General features: G+C 34.8%; 2 protein-coding genes and 1 pseudogene across 3 annotated transcripts; 2 read left to right on the top strand and 1 right to left on the bottom strand.

The window, feature by feature from the left end:
- Positions 1-4,325: 4,325 nt before the first annotated feature.
- Positions 4,326-7,593, bottom strand: LOC101251324 (ferredoxin-thioredoxin reductase, variable chain). Its single transcript, XM_004229598.5, has one exon. It carries the CDS (start codon positions 4,990-4,992, stop codon positions 4,477-4,479), a length of 516 nt encoding a protein of 171 aa, XP_004229646.1. The 5' UTR covers positions 4,993-7,593; the 3' UTR covers positions 4,326-4,476.
- On the top strand, positions 6,879-10,870 carry LOC101266078 (receptor-like protein EIX2; annotated as a pseudogene).
- A 2,684-nt stretch (positions 10,871-13,554) lies between these two features.
- LOC101250733 (DNA topoisomerase 2) lies at positions 13,555-20,428 on the top strand. 2 transcript variants are annotated; one of them, XM_004229596.5, is made up of 19 exons: positions 13,555-14,248; positions 14,850-15,124; positions 15,217-15,298; positions 15,393-15,663; positions 15,775-15,974; positions 16,060-16,269; positions 16,360-16,473; positions 16,572-16,682; positions 16,752-16,916; positions 17,012-17,353; positions 17,447-17,580; positions 17,681-18,038; positions 18,127-18,313; positions 18,394-18,443; positions 18,527-18,949; positions 19,038-19,209; positions 19,292-19,341; positions 19,455-19,560; positions 19,652-20,428. In XM_004229596.5, exons 1-19 carry the CDS (start codon positions 13,694-13,696, stop codon positions 20,278-20,280), a joined length of 4,434 nt encoding a protein of 1,477 aa, XP_004229644.1. In that variant the 5' UTR covers positions 13,555-13,693; the 3' UTR covers positions 20,281-20,428. The 2 variants fall into 2 exon arrangements, with proteins under 2 accessions (XP_004229644.1, XP_010324649.1); XM_010326347.4 differs by having other exon boundaries at positions 19,452-19,560.
- The last annotated feature ends 188 nt before the right edge of the window (positions 20,429-20,616 follow it).

The following is a 20,616-nucleotide window of genomic DNA, read 5'->3' as shown; positions in this document are numbered from 1 at the left end:
TGATGAACAATTTAAAGACAAAAAATGTGTCAAACATCATATCTAAATTTTAATTTCGGAAAAGGCTCGAAAATATCTCTAAACTATTCGAAATAGTTTAAATATACTCTTAAATTTTATTTCAGCTCAAAATTACTCTTGTCATCATACTACTGGTTAAAAGTACCCTTCTTATTAAAGAAAGTTGTTAAATGCCACGTAGATATCATATGGATGTCACATTGCATGCCAATAGGATTCTACTGCCATGTAGACTAAATAGAAAGGGTAAAAAATACTCTTAAACTATTCGAAATAGCTCAAATTTACCCTTAAACTATATTTCAGTTTAAAACTACCATTCCCGTCAAACTATTGAATCAAAAGTACCGTTCCCGTCAAACTATTGAATCAAACGTACCCTTCTTATTAACAGAAATTCCTAAATCCTAATTATTTCAGAAATGATATATTCACCCGTTCTCCATCATTTCGCGGCTAGGGGTTAATACTTTTCTTCGTGGTTGGGTTTCAAAGTGGATATTTACGCTTGTAGGTTAGTAAGTATTTTTTCTTATTTTATTATGTTTACGATTTCAAAGCATGATAGTTAGGATTTCACAACTTTCCCCTAATTTCACAGCTAAGGCTTCGTAACTTTCTTCGGAGCTGAGTTTCAAAATGGATATTCATGGTTGTAGGTTAGTAAATATTTTTTCTTATTTTATTACATTTACGATTTCAAAGTATGATAAATAGAATTTCACAACTTTTCCGTTATCTTGTGGCCAAGGTTTCATAACTTTCTTCGAAGCTGAGTTTCAAAGTGGATTTTCGTGGTTATAAACACAATAAAATAAGTAAAAAGTTTATTTGCCTATAACCACGAATATCCACTTTGAAACCCAGCGATGAAGAAAACTATGAAACCTTAGCCGCGAAATGAGGGAGAAGGGGTGAAATCATTTCTGGAAAATAATGAAATGAGGGAAAAATGAGTAATTAAGATTTAAAAATTTAGTCAATGTGGTACATGTGGAATTTAACAACTTTTGCTGATAAGAAGATCATTTTTGACCCAATAGTTTGACGAGAAGGGTAGTTTTAAACCGAAATATAGTTTCAGGGTAAATATGAGCTGTTTCGGATAATTTAAGGGTACTTTTTGACCATTTTCCATTTATTCTATATGGCAGTGGAAATCTATTGGGGTGCCATGTGACATCCACATGATATTTGACAATTTCTGTAAATTAGAAGGACACTTTTGACCCAATAGTTTGATGAGAAAGATAGTTTTGAGCCAAAATATAATTTAAAGGTATATATGAGCTATTTCAGATAATTTAAAATATTTTTAATCCTTTTCCATTTTAATTTTTAACCATCAAATTAACTTTCGAAAAATAAAAAAAAATTGATACAAGTGGGTTTGATCGTTGACAATTAACTCTACTGAATTAATTAGAATAGTAGGTTAGATGAGAAAATGGCCAAATTGGTCCTTGGTAAAGGGGTTGAATTATTTTCATCCATCCATAGTATCTATCACCTTATTGAAACATAACCTTTTGATTGTTATATAAAATAATCATTTTAAATTCTTGTACAAGTTGATTCAATCATTGACCATGAACTCTACTTGACATAAAACTGAATTAATTAGTATAGTAGGTTAGGTATTGGAGCTTGGACCATCAATCCACATAATAACTCACTAGACTTTCCTACAAGAAAATTGATAATTACATGGAGATTTTCCTGGGGATTAGTATGAAAATCCGCAGATATCATATTTTCCTGCAAATTTTGATACTAATCCCCAGGTAATTAACGGTTTTCTTGCAGTGCTTCAATTTAGTGGTAAGGACGTAACACGAGATGTCCATCTGAATTACCTATAACCTTCATATGAGCTTAGTGAAGAACACACAACACAATAAAAGTAAGATGAGTTGGACCTAAGATTCTCGAATCTGAGCTGAAGTCGAAAAAATTGGCAGAGTATGGAAAAAATCCAACCTTTACTGCTTAGTTAACCATGAAACAGCAGGCTCATTCATATATGTATGAATGGCTCAACAACATATAGTTAAGACTCTACAACTAAAGCTTCAGCAGTTAACACAACCATTCTTTGTTCTTTACTGCAGCAATCCTAACAATCAAGGAAACTAGCAAGAACACAGTATGAACAGCTGCTTCAAGGCAATATATTGTAAGCTCACCATACTACTATAACTAATAGACAATCTTTCAGACCTAGTATCAGCTTAGAAATGCTTGAATACGAAATTAATGGAACTTGGAAGCAAGCTTAGATTACCCCCTAAAGGCCCATTTGTCCATGGGTGGTTTTCAGCTTAGACATGTTACAATATTCCGGAATTCCAGAACTCCAAAAACTCATTTCACATTTTTCACTCCAATCACTTACAAGAATTCATCATTTTTCCAAGTTGTGTTCATGTCATTACACAACTCCAATTTCCAAATACCATACTTCAACTTTTCTCCATATATTACCTTTTTTTTCCTTCAAATTTCACATATTTTATGTCAAAACGCCCACTAAATCTTCTCCAATATCCAAAGTGAATATTTCAATTTTACCTATATGCTCCAACTATATAATGCAAACAAGTACACATTCAAGTCCTCACGATGATCATACTTGAGATCTTTATCTCCAACTAAAACCTCTCTGTATTAGGAATTGCAAAAACAGCAAAGAGAAACAACTAACTTTATTTTAAATGGTAAAAGTTAAATGAACCAACTAACTTGCTGGTAGATTTTTTTCCAGATATCGAACCAAGCAGTACGCTCACAGAACTTGGCAACTTTATAGAGCCAAAAATGCGAAAGGTAAGTTCTCCTTTTTAATAACCAAGAAATCCTCGAGTGCTAGTGACACAGTTCAAAACTCGCCGCATAATGGACCATCCCCTTCTCCACTTAAAAATCAGGAATTTGTCTGTGGCAGGGTTTGAACCCGTGATGTGCGCCTAGCGCACATATCACGTGCCATGCCCTTACCACTAGACCAAAGCCTTGGGAACATGGTAACTTAGATATGCAAGTAACCACAAATGGCATATTCCCTCAAATCCAAAGTATATTTTGACAAATTGGAGCATGATTTAATTTATGGATATAGAAAATATGATACAAGTAGTCAGATATTGATCAGAAATATGGTATAAGCCGTCAATATTGCCAGAAGTTAAAGTACTGATTCTTCTCTAGCTTATGCAGAGTACTTTTGAAAAACGTGCAACAAATTCTATATACCAAACATGCCATCAACAAAGGCAAATGCCTTTGCACCTGAGGTTTACACTTTGTTGCTCTCAGCACGGACATATCCCTAATTGGAAGCACTTGTTTCATTCCACATCTCTAAGCCAGGGATCATCTGTCTTTGATTTGATTTGCAGAAAACTAATCCTTTTTTAATATGGTAATCCTTTTTCAAATGTAAAGCAGCACCAGAAGATGCTGAATGTGTACCAGAAATTACTCTCCACACTCTATTGTCTGGTCTCTAGTAATAACCTATAGATTCTATTTGCCTTAACAATAGAATCTGTTATATTTCATAGTAATGTCTTATGTCACAAAGTCTTCTTGATTAGTATATCATATGTAATTCTAATCTTTATCTTTATGTTTTTATTTTCTGCTTCTAATTATAACATATCTTCTTCTTTTACAATTGCCTAATACGAAAATGCAAGTGCATACACTCCTCAATAGAGGAAATATTCCTCAGCTAAGGCAAATAGCTCAGAGTGTCAAATTCATTCAGCACAGGGTAACACAACAAACCATAGATAGCAAAAGGACGCTGAAATGCAGCATTTCAATTTGCTATGGAAGCTCATTAACAGTTAATGTTTTCCTCTTTTTACATTATTACACCATGCCTAGTAAATCAAGCTACCCACATGGGAGAAAACCAACATTTACGCCAACAAGTTTGGAACTCTCACCAATCTCAAGTCTTCCTAAAGACTATGAGCGTAAGTTTCTCTACTTAAAAGAATATATATCCAACCATAAACAAGCTAAAGAATAAATCTGGAGATTCAACGACAAGTTGAAGAAAAGTTAATTCACATTTATTTCTGGTTGCTACAACAGTAGAGTAGCTACATATGAAAATAGATAAAAGGACTCGACAGAAACATCCAAGCAAGAGTAGACAGTTAAAACCTTCTAAGCGAAACAACTGATTCTTCAGTTCTCTGAATCTTTAGGTATTAATTTAGACTACCACAAGTTTATCACCAGTGTCCGAGATTCAATATCGGTAACAACGGATCAATGGAAACACAAAGAAATGAACTAAAGTAAGCATTTTTTTTTATTTCAAAATGAATTCTACAGCATGATACACAAAACAATACTTGTACACATGATTATTTTCATATATTCAGAAGTACACATAGTTCATTAAAAAAGCAATTAAATTGTGATCAAAACTAAAATGAATCAATCAAGAAACTCAAACTCATCTTCCTTAAGGTGGGCAGAGAACTTAACCGGAGTACTTCGTCCTTCCAAATCATCTACCACAAACTCCACCTTGTAAGGCAAATTAGCTGATATTTGTTTCCCTTTATGAACAGCCACATACTGTTTCACCGTCCCAGTCCTCCCATCCAAATCCAACTCCGGAACCTTCGGAACATGATACACTTTCAACGGAACCGTAACCCTAACCTTAGACCCAACTTTCCCCATTGCCGCAGCATCTTTTTCATCAACTCCCGCATCTACACTCAACGAAGATGTAGAAGAAACAGTAGAGGGGTTATCGACAATAACAGACTTAGAAATGAAATACCCATTTGGCTTTTGTGGGTTTCTTGATTTATGAATCTTGATTTGGGGAAAAGGGTTAGGATTTAAGATGTTTTTGTGAGATGGGATGATGAGGGATTGGTTCTTGGAATTGGGTATGTTGAGAACTGATGATGAGAAGAAAGCTGAAGTGGAAGCAGTCATGGTGATTCTGGTAATACAAAGATTTTCTCTTTTTTGCTTTTTTCTTGTGTGGGAAGAGGAGATCTTGAGATTTTTTGTGGTGGTGGGGATTTATAGGTTTATCCAAATGGTTGATTCTTGATTGAACATTGATAATCTGGAAATTACATGGCTATGCTTGAGGATTAGTAATTCTAAAGAAAGTGATAAATCCACCTAATCTTTAGCTTTTGATGTGATTGATGCTTTGTTTTGTTGTATATCCTAAATATCATGGTATTTTTCATTAATGATTGTGACTATTTCACACCCTTTTTCCACTTTCGCTTTCTCTTCCACTCTTGCTCGTGTTGAGCATTATTTTCGAGTTAATTTATGTCCATTACATTACTTTGGTCACGATATCTCTTTTTTTTCCCTTTATCTTCGGACATGAAGGTAAACTATGACGTTATGTAGAGTTGAATCTTCTTGAACAAGCGAGAAACAAATTAACACAAGCTCGACATGCAGATAATTTTAAAACATATTCATCATGTAGTTGAGATGAGTTCTCCCACTTTTTCGCCTTTCAGAAAAGTGGTGGCCCGTATAAGGGGGGGAAAGGGGGAGACTAACATTGTTACTTTCCACTGGCGAGACGTGTCATAATCCATTTACCCACTCTTTAATCACGATGTTCAACTGACTTCCATTGATAGAGCTCTGTGATATTGAAATTAGGCGTTCATCTTTTAACTGCTAGCAATGAATTGCTTACTCTATGTTAGAACATTTCTCTAAATGCTATTTTGATCGAAGTATCTTATTCTAGGAAGAAACTTATATAATGACGAAAACAAATAAAGCTTTTACACATTTTTCGTTAATTCATGAACATGATCAGAAAGTATCAAAGAGATTGAATGAGATATATTTTACCCAATAGTGAGAACCAAGATTTTTAGATAAACGAGGTAGGATATTGTATATCTAATTCCTCTAAAATAGAAAATGTTGAATAAATTGATCGAAAATTATGTGTTAGAAAGAAACAAAGTTATTAAATGTAGAAAAATGATTTTCCATAATAAATGCAAATATAAGCAATTACTAAGTTCTCGTCCACCCACAACTAATTAAGTTAATGTAGATTCCCATTTCATAACGTTTGTCTTCCCTGCTTGCTACATTTTTATTTGAAACTCAATTTTATCACTATATCTCACTATGATCACCCTGTTGGAAAAGATAATTGGATCACATTCTCTCATATTACTCCAATAGAGCTCTGCCCCAAGGCTCTGAATGCACTAGCTATTGGCTCATAAAAAAGTAATTGTCTAAATTTCTTTGTTAGGTATTCTGCCCTTGGCGTTAAATCACCTTTTATAAAAAATTATAATATTTTTAATAATGAAAAGGGGTTCCTAAGTTATTATAATATATTTAGTGAAGTATTTCTCCATATTCGGAGCTTCTTTTCAATACTCACAATCTTTATTAATTAATAATTAATAATCCTAATGATTGATAGGAGCATGTGGTATATGAAACTTCATGTGAATCAACAAGGACTACCTTGCAAAGCTGAGCACTCTTAGTTTTTAAGTGGCGTGTTCGTGGAGGCAAATTGAAGGAAGAGCAAAAGAAAGGTTGAGTCATGGGTGCTTGTGGGGCGCGTTCAGAGACACAATATCAATAAGTCGTTATTCGATTAGATACAATTAATAAAGTACTTAAGTTTTGTAACGAACTTGGAATTGTAGTATGTAAATACTTTTGGTTCATTTCAACCTAATATGTCCATTTGACACCTCCTAGATAGAATGTTAATAGGTAGTGCAGTGTTGCCACACTTATCCCTCCATACTAGTAGTCATATTATTACTCTTGTATTTTCTTATTTCTTAGATTTTTGTTAGTGTTTATTGCTCCTTATACTGGCATTATCGTATTATTTTATTATGATCACTTATTCTTTTTCAAAATGCTTTATCCTATCCAGAATTAGTATTTTGTCTTTTTTTTTTCAATCTTGTTATTTAATTGAACAAAATTTTATCTGAAACAATGTCTCTAACTTGCAAGGTATAGGGACAACAAGGTAGGGATAATATCTAAAAACAAACTAACCTCTCCAAACCCTAATTACATTGTTGTATGCTTTTGCAAATTTGGAGAATCATTTTACCAGGATCCAAGAAATTGCAGAATGGATTTTTATGTATAAAGATTGAAATTTTTACATAAAAAACACATGTTCAACACTAAACAATTCAGAATTTATCTGTTATGATCAACTTGGAAAGTTCACTACACCTTCTCCCTTTATATTTTCTGTTTTTGTTTATTGTTATGTTGCTGACTTCTGAAAACTTGATAATATAATGAACAAAATCTTGTACTTATAATAATAGAGACCAGTTGACTTTGCTTATCCCTTTATTTGTACTTTATTCAACAAATGATGGAAAGTGACAACCATTTTGATAATAGTAAGGTACTAATTGCTAATACATCATTTATTTTCAACCAACTTATAATCCCTTCTTGAAGAATAAGGTGTTGTGCTTATTCTACTTCCAAAGATTTGGACTTGATGGAGAGGCTCCAAGTGTGTATTCTTTTTGTTGTCATTTTGCATTCGATGACCGTAGAATTTGCTTGTAAAGGACAAAATGTTGCTACAAGTTGTTCAGCTAGTGATCTTGAAGTACTGCTTGATTTCAAGAATGGCCTGAATGATCCAGAGAACCGGCTTTCGTCGTGGAAAGGAAGAGACTGTTGTAAGTGGAGAGGAATAGGTTGTAGTAATGCTACTGGTTCTGTTATCAAAATAGACCTTCACAATCCATTTCCTGTCGATTCTGCTGATGTTACCAGGTATGGATTTTGGAACTTGAGTGGGGAGATTAGGCCTTCTTTGGTAAAAATCCAATCTTTAAGATACTTGGATTTGAGTCTAAACACATTTGGTGGAATCCCAATTCCAAGATTTGTTGGTTCTTTGAAGAATTTGGAATATCTGAATCTTTCAAGAGCTGGTTTTTTCGGTACATTACCTCCTACTTTGGGAAACCTTACTAACTTGCAGTATCTTGATGTTTCTTCAGAGTTCTCAGCATTGACTGTTGAAAGTTTTCACTGGGTAACTGCTCTTGTTTCTTCAAAATATATTGGGATGAATCAAGTAGATCTCTCTATGGTAGGATTGAGTTGGTTGGAAATGCTAAACCAGCTTCCACATCTGAAAGAATTGCATCTTTCATCTTGTGGCTTATCTGGTTCGATTTCATATCTTACTCCTGTCAATTTCACTTCATTAGCTGTTATTGATCTTAGTTTCAATAGTTTCAACTCAACATTCCCGAGTTGGCTTGTAAATATCAGCAGTCTTGAATATATAGACTTAAGCAACTCTGGTTTTAGAGGCAGAATTCCACTTGGCATCAGTGAGATTCCAAGGTTAAGATACTTGAACCTTGCGCTAAACAAGAACCTTAGTGCTAATTGCCTTGAGCTATTTAGAGGAAGCTGGAAACAGATAGAAGTTCTCGATTTAGGTTCAAACAAACTACATGGAAAGTTGCCTAGATCAATTGGGAATATGACTTATCTGACTCACTTCGATCTCTTTTTAAACAATATTGAAGGTGGAATACCGGCAACTATTGGAGGACTATGCAATTTAATCAACTTTGATTTAACAGGAAACAACTTGACAGGAGGTCTACCTGAACAACTCCAAGGAATGGAGAAATGTGATTCGAAGAAACCTTTGCCTAGTTTGATGTACTTAAAGCTGAGCAGCAACGGTCTTGTTGGTAAAATACCAGGATGGTTGGGTCAGTTGAAAAATCTTCAACAACTTGGATTAGCTTCCAACTTTTTTGAAGGCCCTATACCAGCTTCTTTCGGAAAGCTTCAAAACTTGACCAACTTGAGACTTTCAGGAAACCAGCTAAATGGTACTCTACCGGAGAGTTTTGGAAAGCTTTCTGAATTGTCTGTTCTTGATCTTTCTTCTAATTTCCTCACAGGTACTCTATCAGAAGTTCATTTTAAGAACCTGCGCAAAGTAAAGATTCTTGACCTTTCATCCAACTCCTTGACGTTGAATGTTAATCCCAACTGGATTCCTCCGTTTCAGATTCGAAATCTTGACATGGGGTCTTGCCATTTAGGTCCTTCTTTTCCTAATTGGCTCAAGTCTCAGAAAGAGCTCAAGTTCCTAGACATTTCAAACGCGAGTATTTCAGATTCCATTCCAGGCTGGTTTTGGGAAATTTCTAATTTATCACTGCTGAATTCTCTTTTAATCAGTTAAGTGGTACTCTACCAAATCCATTACCAGTATTCTCCTTAGCAGATATTGATCTGAGTTCAAACCTATTTAACGGAACCATTCCATTAACCAGTGTCTCAATTGAATTGCTTGATCTTTCAAACAATATGTTCCAAGGTCTCATCCCTCAGAACATTTCCAAAGTCATGCCAGACTTGGTATTTCTGTCTCTTTCGAGTAATGATATTTCGGGTGAAATACCAGCTATTATAGGAAAAATGACTCTTGTTCAAGTCATTGATCTTTCAAACAATAAGCTAACAGGAAGTATCCCTTCGAGCATAGGGGAGTGTTCCTACTTGAAAGCTTTAGACCTTGGGAACAATACTCTATCTGGCTCATTTCCGAGTTCTTTGGGCCAATTGATTCAGCTTCAGTCATTGCACTTAAATGACAACAAATTCTCTGGAGGGGTTCCAATTTCTTTGAAAAATTTATCTAGTTTGGAGACACTTGATCTAGGCAACAACAAACTATCCGGAAAGTTCCCCTCGTGGATATCTGATGGTTTTCAAAATCTTAGAATCCTCAGCTTAAGGTCAAATTCATTTTCCGGAGAACTTCCTTTAGGAATGTCGAAACTGAGTTCATTGCAGGTGCTTGATCTTGCAGAAAACAACTTAACTGGCGCCATTCCAACAAGCATTGGAGACCTGAACGCCATTGTACAAGAGAAAAAAGTGAATGAATATCTGTTATATGGAAAGTACAGAGTGACGAAAGCTTGGTAGTGAATTTGAAAAACCAGTTCCAAAAGTACACCAAGACTCTATCACTTCTTACCTCAATAGACTTGTCGAGAAACAACCTCAACGGAGCATTTCCTGTGGAATTGACAAACTTGCATGGCCTCATAGTTCTGAACTTGTCTGGAAACCAAATCAGTGGACAAATACCAGAAAACATATCAAGCTTACATCAGTTAGCATCACTTGATCTCTCGAGTAACATCCTGTCTGGTGTCATCCCATCAAGCATGGGATCAATGTCATTCTTGAGCTATATTAACTTCTCAAACAACAACTTATCCGGTATGGTTCCTTATAAGGGGCAGATGACAACTTTTACAGTGTCCGCGTTTGAGGGGAATCCCCATCTTTGTGGCGCTCCACTTGTAGTACAATGTCAAAATGGAAATTCGGACAATAGAACAGTACTAGAGAATGACAACAGTGATGAATTTCCTGATAAATGGTTTTATGTTAGTGTTGGATTGGGATTTATTACGGGTATTCTTGTTCCTTATTATATCCTGCTAGTTCGAAAGCCATGGAGACGAGCATATTTCAGTTTCTTAGACACAATCATCGACAGGCTTGTCCCAGTCAGAAGCAACAGAACAACCAGCACCAAAAGATCAGATACGTGCACCCGATATGGCAAAAGAAGTGTTCAATAAGTACTAGTCCTAGTTGACGTGTATAAGTGATTTATGTGGACAACTTCAAGGGATCGCAAATGACTTAAGCCTATTAAGACATCTTCTCATGTATGTTGAGCGATGCCATTAGTCAATATTATAACTTCACTGAGTCATCAAGATGTTACAACAATAGTTCTTCATAAACTAGAGTTTAAATCATTATAAAGTGCAAAAGTAAACACATTTTTAAGTGAGTGTGTGACTTAATAAAAACTCAGTAAACGCTAAATCATCGCTATATAAAATAATTAAGTACTATAAAAGCATTTTCATTAGCTTTGAAGTTCCTAAGTAACTAAAACCTTAGCAAGGGCTCAATGCGCACTTGTATAGTCTAGAGAGGCCTACTTATCTTATGGTTTAGAAAGCGTGTATTTAATTAGTATAAATTAAACTCCGAAAAGTCAAGAAATCTATAAAAATATAATTTAATTTGGCTAATTTTAGGGGTAGAGAATACGAAATTCGCTCTTCATAGACAAATTTGAGATTTATAATCCTGGATAAAAGCGACTTCGTACTGAATAAGAATATATATATAAAAAGACATTTTGCGAAAAAGTACGTAAATTTCTTTTGAAAATTTCCAAATTCTATTTTAGAACCTTCCAAAAAAGAAATGGAACTCACACACAAAAAAAGAAAACTATTCCCTCTGTCTCAATTCATAAAGATATATTTCGTTTTTCGAGAGTTAAATAATTTATGTTTGACTGAGAATTTTCTAATGTAATCTTTAAATTTTTTAGACTGAAATTTATATATTTGTGAACTACGTAAAAAAGTAATACAAGACACAGTAATTAACAATTAAAAATATATTAAAAATTTATAATAAAAAAAGGGAAAATTTCATATATGGCAAACGGATGTTATGAAATTACATTTCATGGGTATAGTTTACATAATTACATTTTATGGGTATAGTTTAGTTTGTTAGGTGACTCTAAATTTGTATAAAACGTTTTTTTTAAATTAAATTTATACAAAAAAAATTATTTTTCAATTAATGGTAACAGTAGCACAAAAGATGCTAACAATAAATTTAATTAATCCCATGATTTAAGCAAAACATTCAAAATCAAATATTTCCTCAAAAAAAGAATTCTAAAGCTATAGAAAGACAATAACAGTTCAAAATTAAATATTTTTCTAATTTTTTTTAGATAAATCTGTGAAACACACAGAGAGATATATTTATATATAAATTGACTATATTGTAATATTTGTGAAATTGTATATAATTTTATATAATATTTGTGTGTAATTGATTTTGTGTTTTAAACTGTATATGACCATCATATGTTCTTTTAATTTTTTTGGATAATCTTTTTGTATAGAATATTTTATTATGTTCCTATTTTTTCTTTTTGTATAACTCTAGAAATTTGTATAATGTACAATAATTTTGGTATATATATATTATAGTTATATATGTGCATCTGTGATTTCATGTTTTTGTTTTTTTTTTAAAAAAAAAGTATTAATGATTAAACTGATTGTATATAATATTCATTTGTTAATTGTATATATAATAGGCTTGAAATATGTTTCTATATTTGAGGGTGTAACGTTTATATATACAATATTTTATTATGTTCATAATTTTTTGTATATATCGACGAATTTGTATAATGTATTATAATATTAAAGAGTGATTTACAAATTTCTTTATACAAAATTAAATAATTGTATACAAAATAGCTATTGCCTCATAAGATTTGTATATGTTACCTTAATATACACCCACTATATACTTAACTTTAGTAATTGGTATACAACTAATAGAATATACAATTAAGAACTGTGTCATAATACTTTGTATATATTAACTTAATATACAAACCACTATATACATAACTTTGTAACTTATATATAAATTACACTACTTGATATTCGCGATATTCTTCATAATTTGTCCAATTCTGATGAGGCAGATTCAATTGAATAACTTTATGAATTGCCATTGGGTCATTTTTTTTTCATGAATCTCAATTCTTCAATAGATGGTTCAACTTAAACTTGTTTCTGTTTTGCCATTAACCCAGAATCATAAGTTAACCCAATTGAAACGAAGGTGGATTATCAACAACATTGACATGCAATGACATACCTCTCGTAATCCTCATACATGGACAGAAATCATCTATTCTGATTTTGAAAGACTTGTAAATTAATAAGTAATAAAGATTTTTTTTTAAAAATGAAAAAACTAACAATCATACTATATATACAATTGTTGTAGAAGGAATCAAGAAAAAAATATTGAAAGCCATGAATTCGGCACTACCTACGAAAAGTGGAAGAACATCGGAGGGAGGAGAAGGTCAAAATTTTTCCAATGGAAATTCAAATCAGAAGGGAAGAGTAATTTTAGGAAAGTATATGAAATGAAAATAGGAGAGATAAATTTGATTTTGAATAAAATTATATAAAGATCTTTGGATGACTATTTTTATTATGTATACAAATAGATAGTGGGTTCCATTAATTATGACAAAAAAATGAAATTGTATTTATTTACTGACCGTAAATAAATTAAACTATACCCTTATTAACTAATTATATAGGGATGTTTGCCATCCCACGTAATTTTCCCTAAAAAATAATCATATTTAAATTTCTAAATTCAAAACGATGTTAATTAGAAAGTAGTAGTTTTTGTTTTGTCAATTCTTGAAACAAAATGGCTCCTCACTTTCAATAAAAATAAAAATAAAAATTATTATATTAATAATTATACCTGATCAAACAGTCCACGACCGTCAGATATAGAAAATGCATCTCAGCCCTCCAATTCAGAATTCAAATTTCAAATTTCAAATCTCCTTTTAACTTTACCGTTAAAGCGCCTATTTTTTGTACCATAAACCCTAACTTCTACTCACAACATTTTCCTCATTTCCCCAAATTTCTCCAAAAGACACCATCTCTGTGTCTCTCTTCTTCCTCCTCCGCCACCGCCGGAAAAAATGGCAACCAAAAAACTGCCGTTACAATCTAGTAGCAACGCCAATATTACAAATGCAAACGGAAAAACGATTGAACAAACCTACCAGAAGAAGACCCAGCTTGAACACATCCTTCTCCGTCCCGATACGTACATCGGATCTGTTGAAAAACACACTCAAGCTCTTTGGGTATGGGAGGATGACAGGATGGTTCATCGCCCTGTAACTTATGTGCCTGGGCTGTATAAGATTTTTGATGAGATCTTAGTTAATGCAGCTGATAACAAACAGAGAGATCCGAAAATGGACGCGTTGGAAGTGGTTATAGATCCGCGACAAAATTTAGTTAGTGTATACAACAACGGTGATGGTATTCCTGTCGAGATCCATCAGGAGGAGGGTGTGTATGTGCCAGAATTGATTTTTGGGCATTTGTTGACCAGTAGTAACTATGATGATGCTGAGAAGAAAACCACTGGTGGAAGAAATGGATATGGTGCTAAGCTTACGAATATCTTTTCTACTGAATTTGTCATTGAAACTGCTGATGGAAAGCGGCAGAAGAAGTATAAGCAGGTATTTCTCACCCTTTTTTATTACGATTTCTTTTCAGTAGTATTGTAATGGTGTATTTATTTCGTAATATTGTGGAAAACTGTTGAAGGATACTGTGGTAAATCTTTAATCTTTATTATGAGATTTTAGTTTCTGATGCGGAAACACATAAATAGAAGCAGTGTGCTGTGTGCATATTTTTATGATGGAGATCTTAAATAGGTACTGATGAATACTAGATTTGGATGATAGAATTTACATCTGTACTTGAGTGTGAGATTTTAGTTTCTGAATCGTGAAACACATTATTAGAAGCAGTGTGCTGTCTGCATATTTTTATGACAGAGCTCTTATATAAGTACTGACGAATATTAGAGAAGGATGATATAATTTACATCTGTATTTGTAACCCCAGAGCTGGCTGAAGATCTTCTTAGTTAGGTGATGGGGATTTGGGATTTTCTACTAAGCTTTTGTTTTAATCTTTGCCAATGAGGATGCACTAAATTAAGGGATCTTTCTGATAGTTGCCAATACCTTCAAGGGAAATCCTATTTCTTGTAGCTGATTGTTGGTTGAGTGCTGTTACTAAGCAATTGAATTTTGTGTTCTGTTAATGAAGGTTTTCTCTAACAACATGGGAAAGAAGGGTGAACCAATTATAACTAAATGCAAAGCAAGTGAGAATTGGACAAGAGTTTCATTTAAGCCAGACCTGGCAAAGTTTAACATGGAAGAGCTCGAAGCAGATGTAGTTGCACTAATGAGAAAGAGAGTAATTGATTTGGGTGGATGCCTTGGAAAGACTGTGAAGGTGAAACTCAATGAACAGCGTATTCCCGTCAAATCATTTGAAGAGTATTGCAAGCTTTTTTTGGATTCTCATGATGCGAAAAGGTATATTGTCAAAAATTTCTATATTCTACAATCTCTTCTTCTTTCTCAAGTTTTTTACTTTGAAATGTATGCTAACTTCACTAATGTTGCAGGGAGTTCCTGAAAGTTAATGACGCAAATGGAGTATTAAGGTGGGAGATATGTGTGAGTTTGAGTGAAGGACAATTTCAACAGGTACTGATGACAAGCTGTTTGAGACAACTATTGTGGTAATCTATGAAATATTTAGCTCTTAAACTAACATGGTCTAGCATGATGATTTGGACAGGTCAGTTTTGTGAACAGCATTGCGACTATTAAGGGTGGAACTCACGTTGATTATGTGGCTAACCAAATAGCAAACCATATAATGGGTGTAGTGAATAGGAAGAACAAAAATGCTAACATCAAAGCCCACGCAGTGAAGAACCATTTATGGATGTTTGTTAATGCTCTCATTGACAATCCTGCATTTGATTCACAAACTAAAGAAACCTTGACCCTGCGTCAGAGCAGTTTCGGTTCAAAATGTGAACTTCAACCGGATTTTTTGAAGAAAGGTATGTTTAGTTCAACTACAGATTGTCCCTTTGATGCTTGCAAAGACCAATTATGCTATTTTTTATATTAAGCATGTGGTTTTGATTATAAATATTCTGATATTACCGCAGTTGAGAAGAATATTGGCATTGTCGACTCTCTTCTCTCCTGGGCAGACTTTAAACTTAGCAAAGATCTTAAGAAGACTGATGGAAAAAAATCTGATAAGGTCAAGGTGGAGAAGCTGGAAGATGCTAATGATGCAGGAGGGAGGAATTCTGATAAATGCACATTGATTTTGACTGAAGGAGACTCAGCCAAGGCTCTAGCTGTATGCTATCTTTTTTACTTTCTTTAACCTCATTATGTTCAATACCACCTTTGATATGTTTCTAAGGGAACTGAGATTTTCACAGATGGCTGGAATATCTGTTGTTGGGAGAGATCACTATGGTGTGTTCCCTTTGAGGGGTAAGCTGCTAAATGTAAGGGAAGCAAGTCATAAACAGGTTTCAGAAAATAAAGAAATTGAATCTATCAAGAAGATTCTTGGACTTCAGACAGGCAAAGAATATGACAGTGTCAAATCACTCAGATATGGTCATTTAATGATTATGACTGATCAGGTGCCCCTTTCTTCGGCAATATTTGCATATATTGAATGGTTTGTGGTTGTTCTATTCACTTGATTGAACTATATTTTTGTACTTGAGCAGGATCATGATGGTTCACATATCAAGGGTCTCTTAATTAATTTCATCCACACTTTTTGGCCGTCCTTGCTGAAAGTTCCATCTTTCTTGGTGGAGTTTATCACACCAATTGTGAAGGTTAAATTTATACCTTTTCTTTAAATAGACTAAGTACATCAATCAGGTCCAAAAGATCTTTCAGTAAGTACGTTAGTCTGAACATTGTTGTTTTGCAGGCTACTCACAAAAGTGGGAGGATACTGGCATTTTATACCATGCCTGAGTATGAGGCATGGAGAAGGAGTTTGGGTGCTACTTCAAGTGGTTGGTCTATCAAGTACTATAAGGTTTGTCTATCAAACATTTCATGGAACCATCATGTGGCTTTTTGCTAATTGTTCTCTTTGCCTTGATAGGGGTTGGGAACAAGTACTTCAAAAGAAGGAAAAGAGTACTTCCAAGATCTTCAGAAACACAGGAAAGATTTTGTCTGGGCAGATAACCAAGATGGGGAATCAATAGAACTTGCTTTCAGTAAGAAGAAGATAGAAGCAAGGAAGAATTGGCTTAGACAATTTGAGGTGGGAAACAGTTGCATTTTTATCCTAGTATCGTTTGTGCAACATCCAAAATTTCACGATTTGACTCTGTATCTCCATTTTTCTTGTCTCTGCAGCCTGGCACCCATCTAGACCAGAAAGAAAAGTACATCTCGTACACCGAATTTGTTAACAAAGAGCTTATTCTGTTTTCAATGGCTGACCTTCAAAGGTCTATTCCTTCAATGCTTGATGGTTTGAAACCGGGTCAAAGGAAGATTCTGTTCTGTGCATTTAAGAGGAATTTTGTTAAGGAAGCAAAAGTTTCCCAATTTTCTGGTTATGTCTCTGAGCACTCAGCTTATCATCATGGTGAGCAGAGTCTTAGCAGCACCATCATTGGCATGGCACAAGACTATGTTGGCAGCAATAATGTAAATCTATTGCAACCAAATGGTCAGTTTGGCACTCGAAATATGGTGAGAAACAATTTAATTATTTGGATCTTACTTTTATATCACACAATTCCATCTCTTTTCACTTACTCATCTACCGACAACCTTCAACTGCAGGGAGGCAAAGATCATGCAAGTTCTAGGTACATTTACACTAGGCTTTCACCAATTGCAAGATTTCTGTTTCCTAAGGATGATGATACCATCCTTGATTACTTGAATGAAGATGGACAGTCTATTGAACCTACTTGGTAAGTAATAATGTCACAGACAACTACAGTACCTTCATATCTAGTGAAGAAAAATCAAACGATTGCAAATAGCTGAATGGTTGACTTCCTTTTCACTTAGGTATGTACCAGTAATTCCAACGGTACTTGTGAATGGAAGTGAAGGTATAGGAACAGGTTGGAGTTCATATGTCCCTAATTATAATCCAAGGGACCTGGTTGCAAATGTAAGGCGTTTACTGAATGATGAGCTAATGGAGCCAATGGATCCATGGTATAAAGGTTTCAAAGGGAAAATAGAGAAAACAGCAACAAAAGAAACTGGAGCAACCTACACTGTCACTGGTATTATAGAAGAGGTCAGCGAAACAACTCTTAGGATTTCTGAGTTGCCAGTTCGGAGGTGGACAGAGGACTATAAGCAGTTTTTGGAATCCATGACAGTCTCAACTGACAAGGCCAAGGATTCTTTCATAAAGGTATGTCCATTGTGTTATCACTGATTAATTATTTTTCTTTGGGGAAGTACTTCAATGTAGACAAGAAATAAGGAGCTTCTTCTTGCAGGAAGTCAGAGCGTATGGTGATGAGAACTCTGTATGTTTTGAAGTGATCATGTCTGAGGACAATCTGCTATTGGCCCAGCAAGAGGGTTTGCTGAAAAAATTTAAGCTGACTACTACAATAAGTACCAGCAATATGCACCTTTTCGACTCCAAGGGGAAAATCAAGAAATATGATGCCCCAGAAGAGAGTACGTAATTTCACACACGATTACATTAGATTAGTGGAAAATAGATGTTGTTGTTTACCATTTAAACTCTTCTATTGCAGTTCTTGAAGAGTTCTACCATGTACGACTCGAGTATTATGAGAAAAGAAAGGCAAGTCAATGAAATAACCGAACTGAAATACATTTCTTCCTCCTGAATGCTGGTCATTGATCGTATGCTTGTAACTTATGCAGAAAGCTCTATTGGAGATTCTCGAATTGGAGTTGCTGAGAATTGAGAACAAGGTGAAATTCATCCTTGGAGTTGTGAAAGGCGAAATCATTGTGAACAACAGGAAGAGAGCTGAGCTCTTGCTTGAATTGAAGAACAAAGGATTTACTCCTTTCCCCAAGAAAAAGCCAGTTGAAGCTGTTGTTGCAGACTCTACTGATGATGCAGATGATAGTGAAGAGAGCCCAGAGGAGTCAAGTAGGGGAGTTAGGGCAAGTGATTATGACTACTTGCTGTCGATGGCAATAGGAACATTGACTCTTGAGAAGGTTCAAGAGCTGTGTGCTGACAGGGATAAACTGAATGCTGAAGTTGAAGATATGAGAAATGCAACTCCAAAGCATTTATGGATGAAAGATCTTGATGTCCTTGACAAACAGCTTGATGTATGCCACTTAAAGTACCTTTTTTCCAACTTTTTAGTATGCCTTCCCTTACTCATCTTAAATAAACGCTTTTGCTTATATACTTCAGGAACAAGATAAAATTGATATCCAAACTGAGGAAGCTAGAGAAAAGCTAAAGAAGAAGGTGATGAATGCAGCTGGAAAAGCAGCACCCAAGCCTAAACCCCGAAAAACTAATAAGAAGGCCGAGTCTACTGCTGAATCAATGGATGTGTCGTTTGGTTCTACGGCGGAAACAGGTCAGTATCTAATTTTCATGGCTTTTGCTGTACTCAATGGATTATTGATGTACTGAATTGGGTTTTCTTATCTTTTCTCTAGCCAATGTTTCTGAGGTTGTGAAGCCAAAAGGCAGAGGTCGTCCTGCAAAGGTGTGGATTCAGATTTAGATTTTCTTCAGTCATTCTGTTTCAACAAGGATATCCTTTCTTTGTTATCATAGTCATCTGCTGATACATTAAATTTCAATACCTATTATCAGCAGGCAAAACCTATAGTTGTTGAAGATGAAGAAGAAGAGGATGAAGTGCTAGCGTTGAAAGATAGACTTGCAGCTTACAACCTCAACTCTTCTCCAGATCGATCAGAAGGTAAGTGAAATGTGTTGTAATATATTATGGTACGTAGACTATTTTCATGATTATATTTTGTCTTTTAGAACTAATGATCATTTCCCTGCAGTCACAGAGACTGAAGTGCCAAAAGCTCAGACGAAAGCACCTGCTAAAAGGGCTGCTGCACAAAAGAAGGCTCTGCCATCCACTCCAGATGTTTCTGATGGTGAGGATGCGATTGAAATTGATGACGATGAGTTTGAGCCAGCAGCAGCTGTGGGAGGGAAAAAGAAAGGTGGGAGGAAACCAGCAGCTGCAAAAGCAGCAGCAGCACCTAAACCCCCTGGGAAGAAAGCACCAGCTAATAATCAATCACAGAGTGTTGGTCAGAGACTCATAACTCAAGTTCTGAAGCCTGCAGAGGATGCTGGTGTGTCACCTGACCGTAAAGTGAGAAAAATGAGGGCATCTCCATTTAACAAGAAAAGTGGAGCTGTTATGGGAAAGAACACAAGTAGCAGTAGTACTTCTTCACATGAAAGTGAAGAAGTAAGTCCTCTTATTCCTTCCTTGGGCAGTCTAGATGAGGAAGTTAGTGAAGTTGTTGTCGCTCCAAAAGCTAGACCACAGAGGGCAACGAAGAAGACGACGACATATGTTATCAGTGACTCTGATACTGAAGAGGATAACGATGATATTGAAATTTCTGATGATGATATCGAACCTTCTGATGATACTGATTCTGATTTTGAGTAGAGAGGATGTTAGCTGCTGTTTCTAGTGTTCCCGTAAAATCTTCATTCAGTTACTGATGTGTGGATTTCTAGGCTTTTTAAAACCAATGAACTTGTTGGTTTCTTGTAATCATGGCTGTTGCCAACATATCAAAACTGGTTAATTTCTATGTTTTATTGTTTCTTTTCATTTTTGTATCTCATATTGCCATGCACTTTTGTTATTACTAACTGCTATTTAGTAATAGTATAACTTCTTTCTCCTCATCTTCTTAAGTTTTGATAGTTAGAATCACGTTATGGCTGTTACATAGAAATCCCTAGAATATACACAATACAGGAATGTGTTGCAACACAG

Source organism: Solanum lycopersicum, chromosome 1 (genome assembly GCF_036512215.1).
Source record: "Solanum lycopersicum chromosome 1, SLM_r2.1".
Classification (NCBI taxonomy): Eukaryota; Viridiplantae; Streptophyta; class Magnoliopsida; order Solanales; family Solanaceae; genus Solanum; species Solanum lycopersicum.
This window is presented reverse-complemented; position numbering and strand designations above follow the sequence as displayed.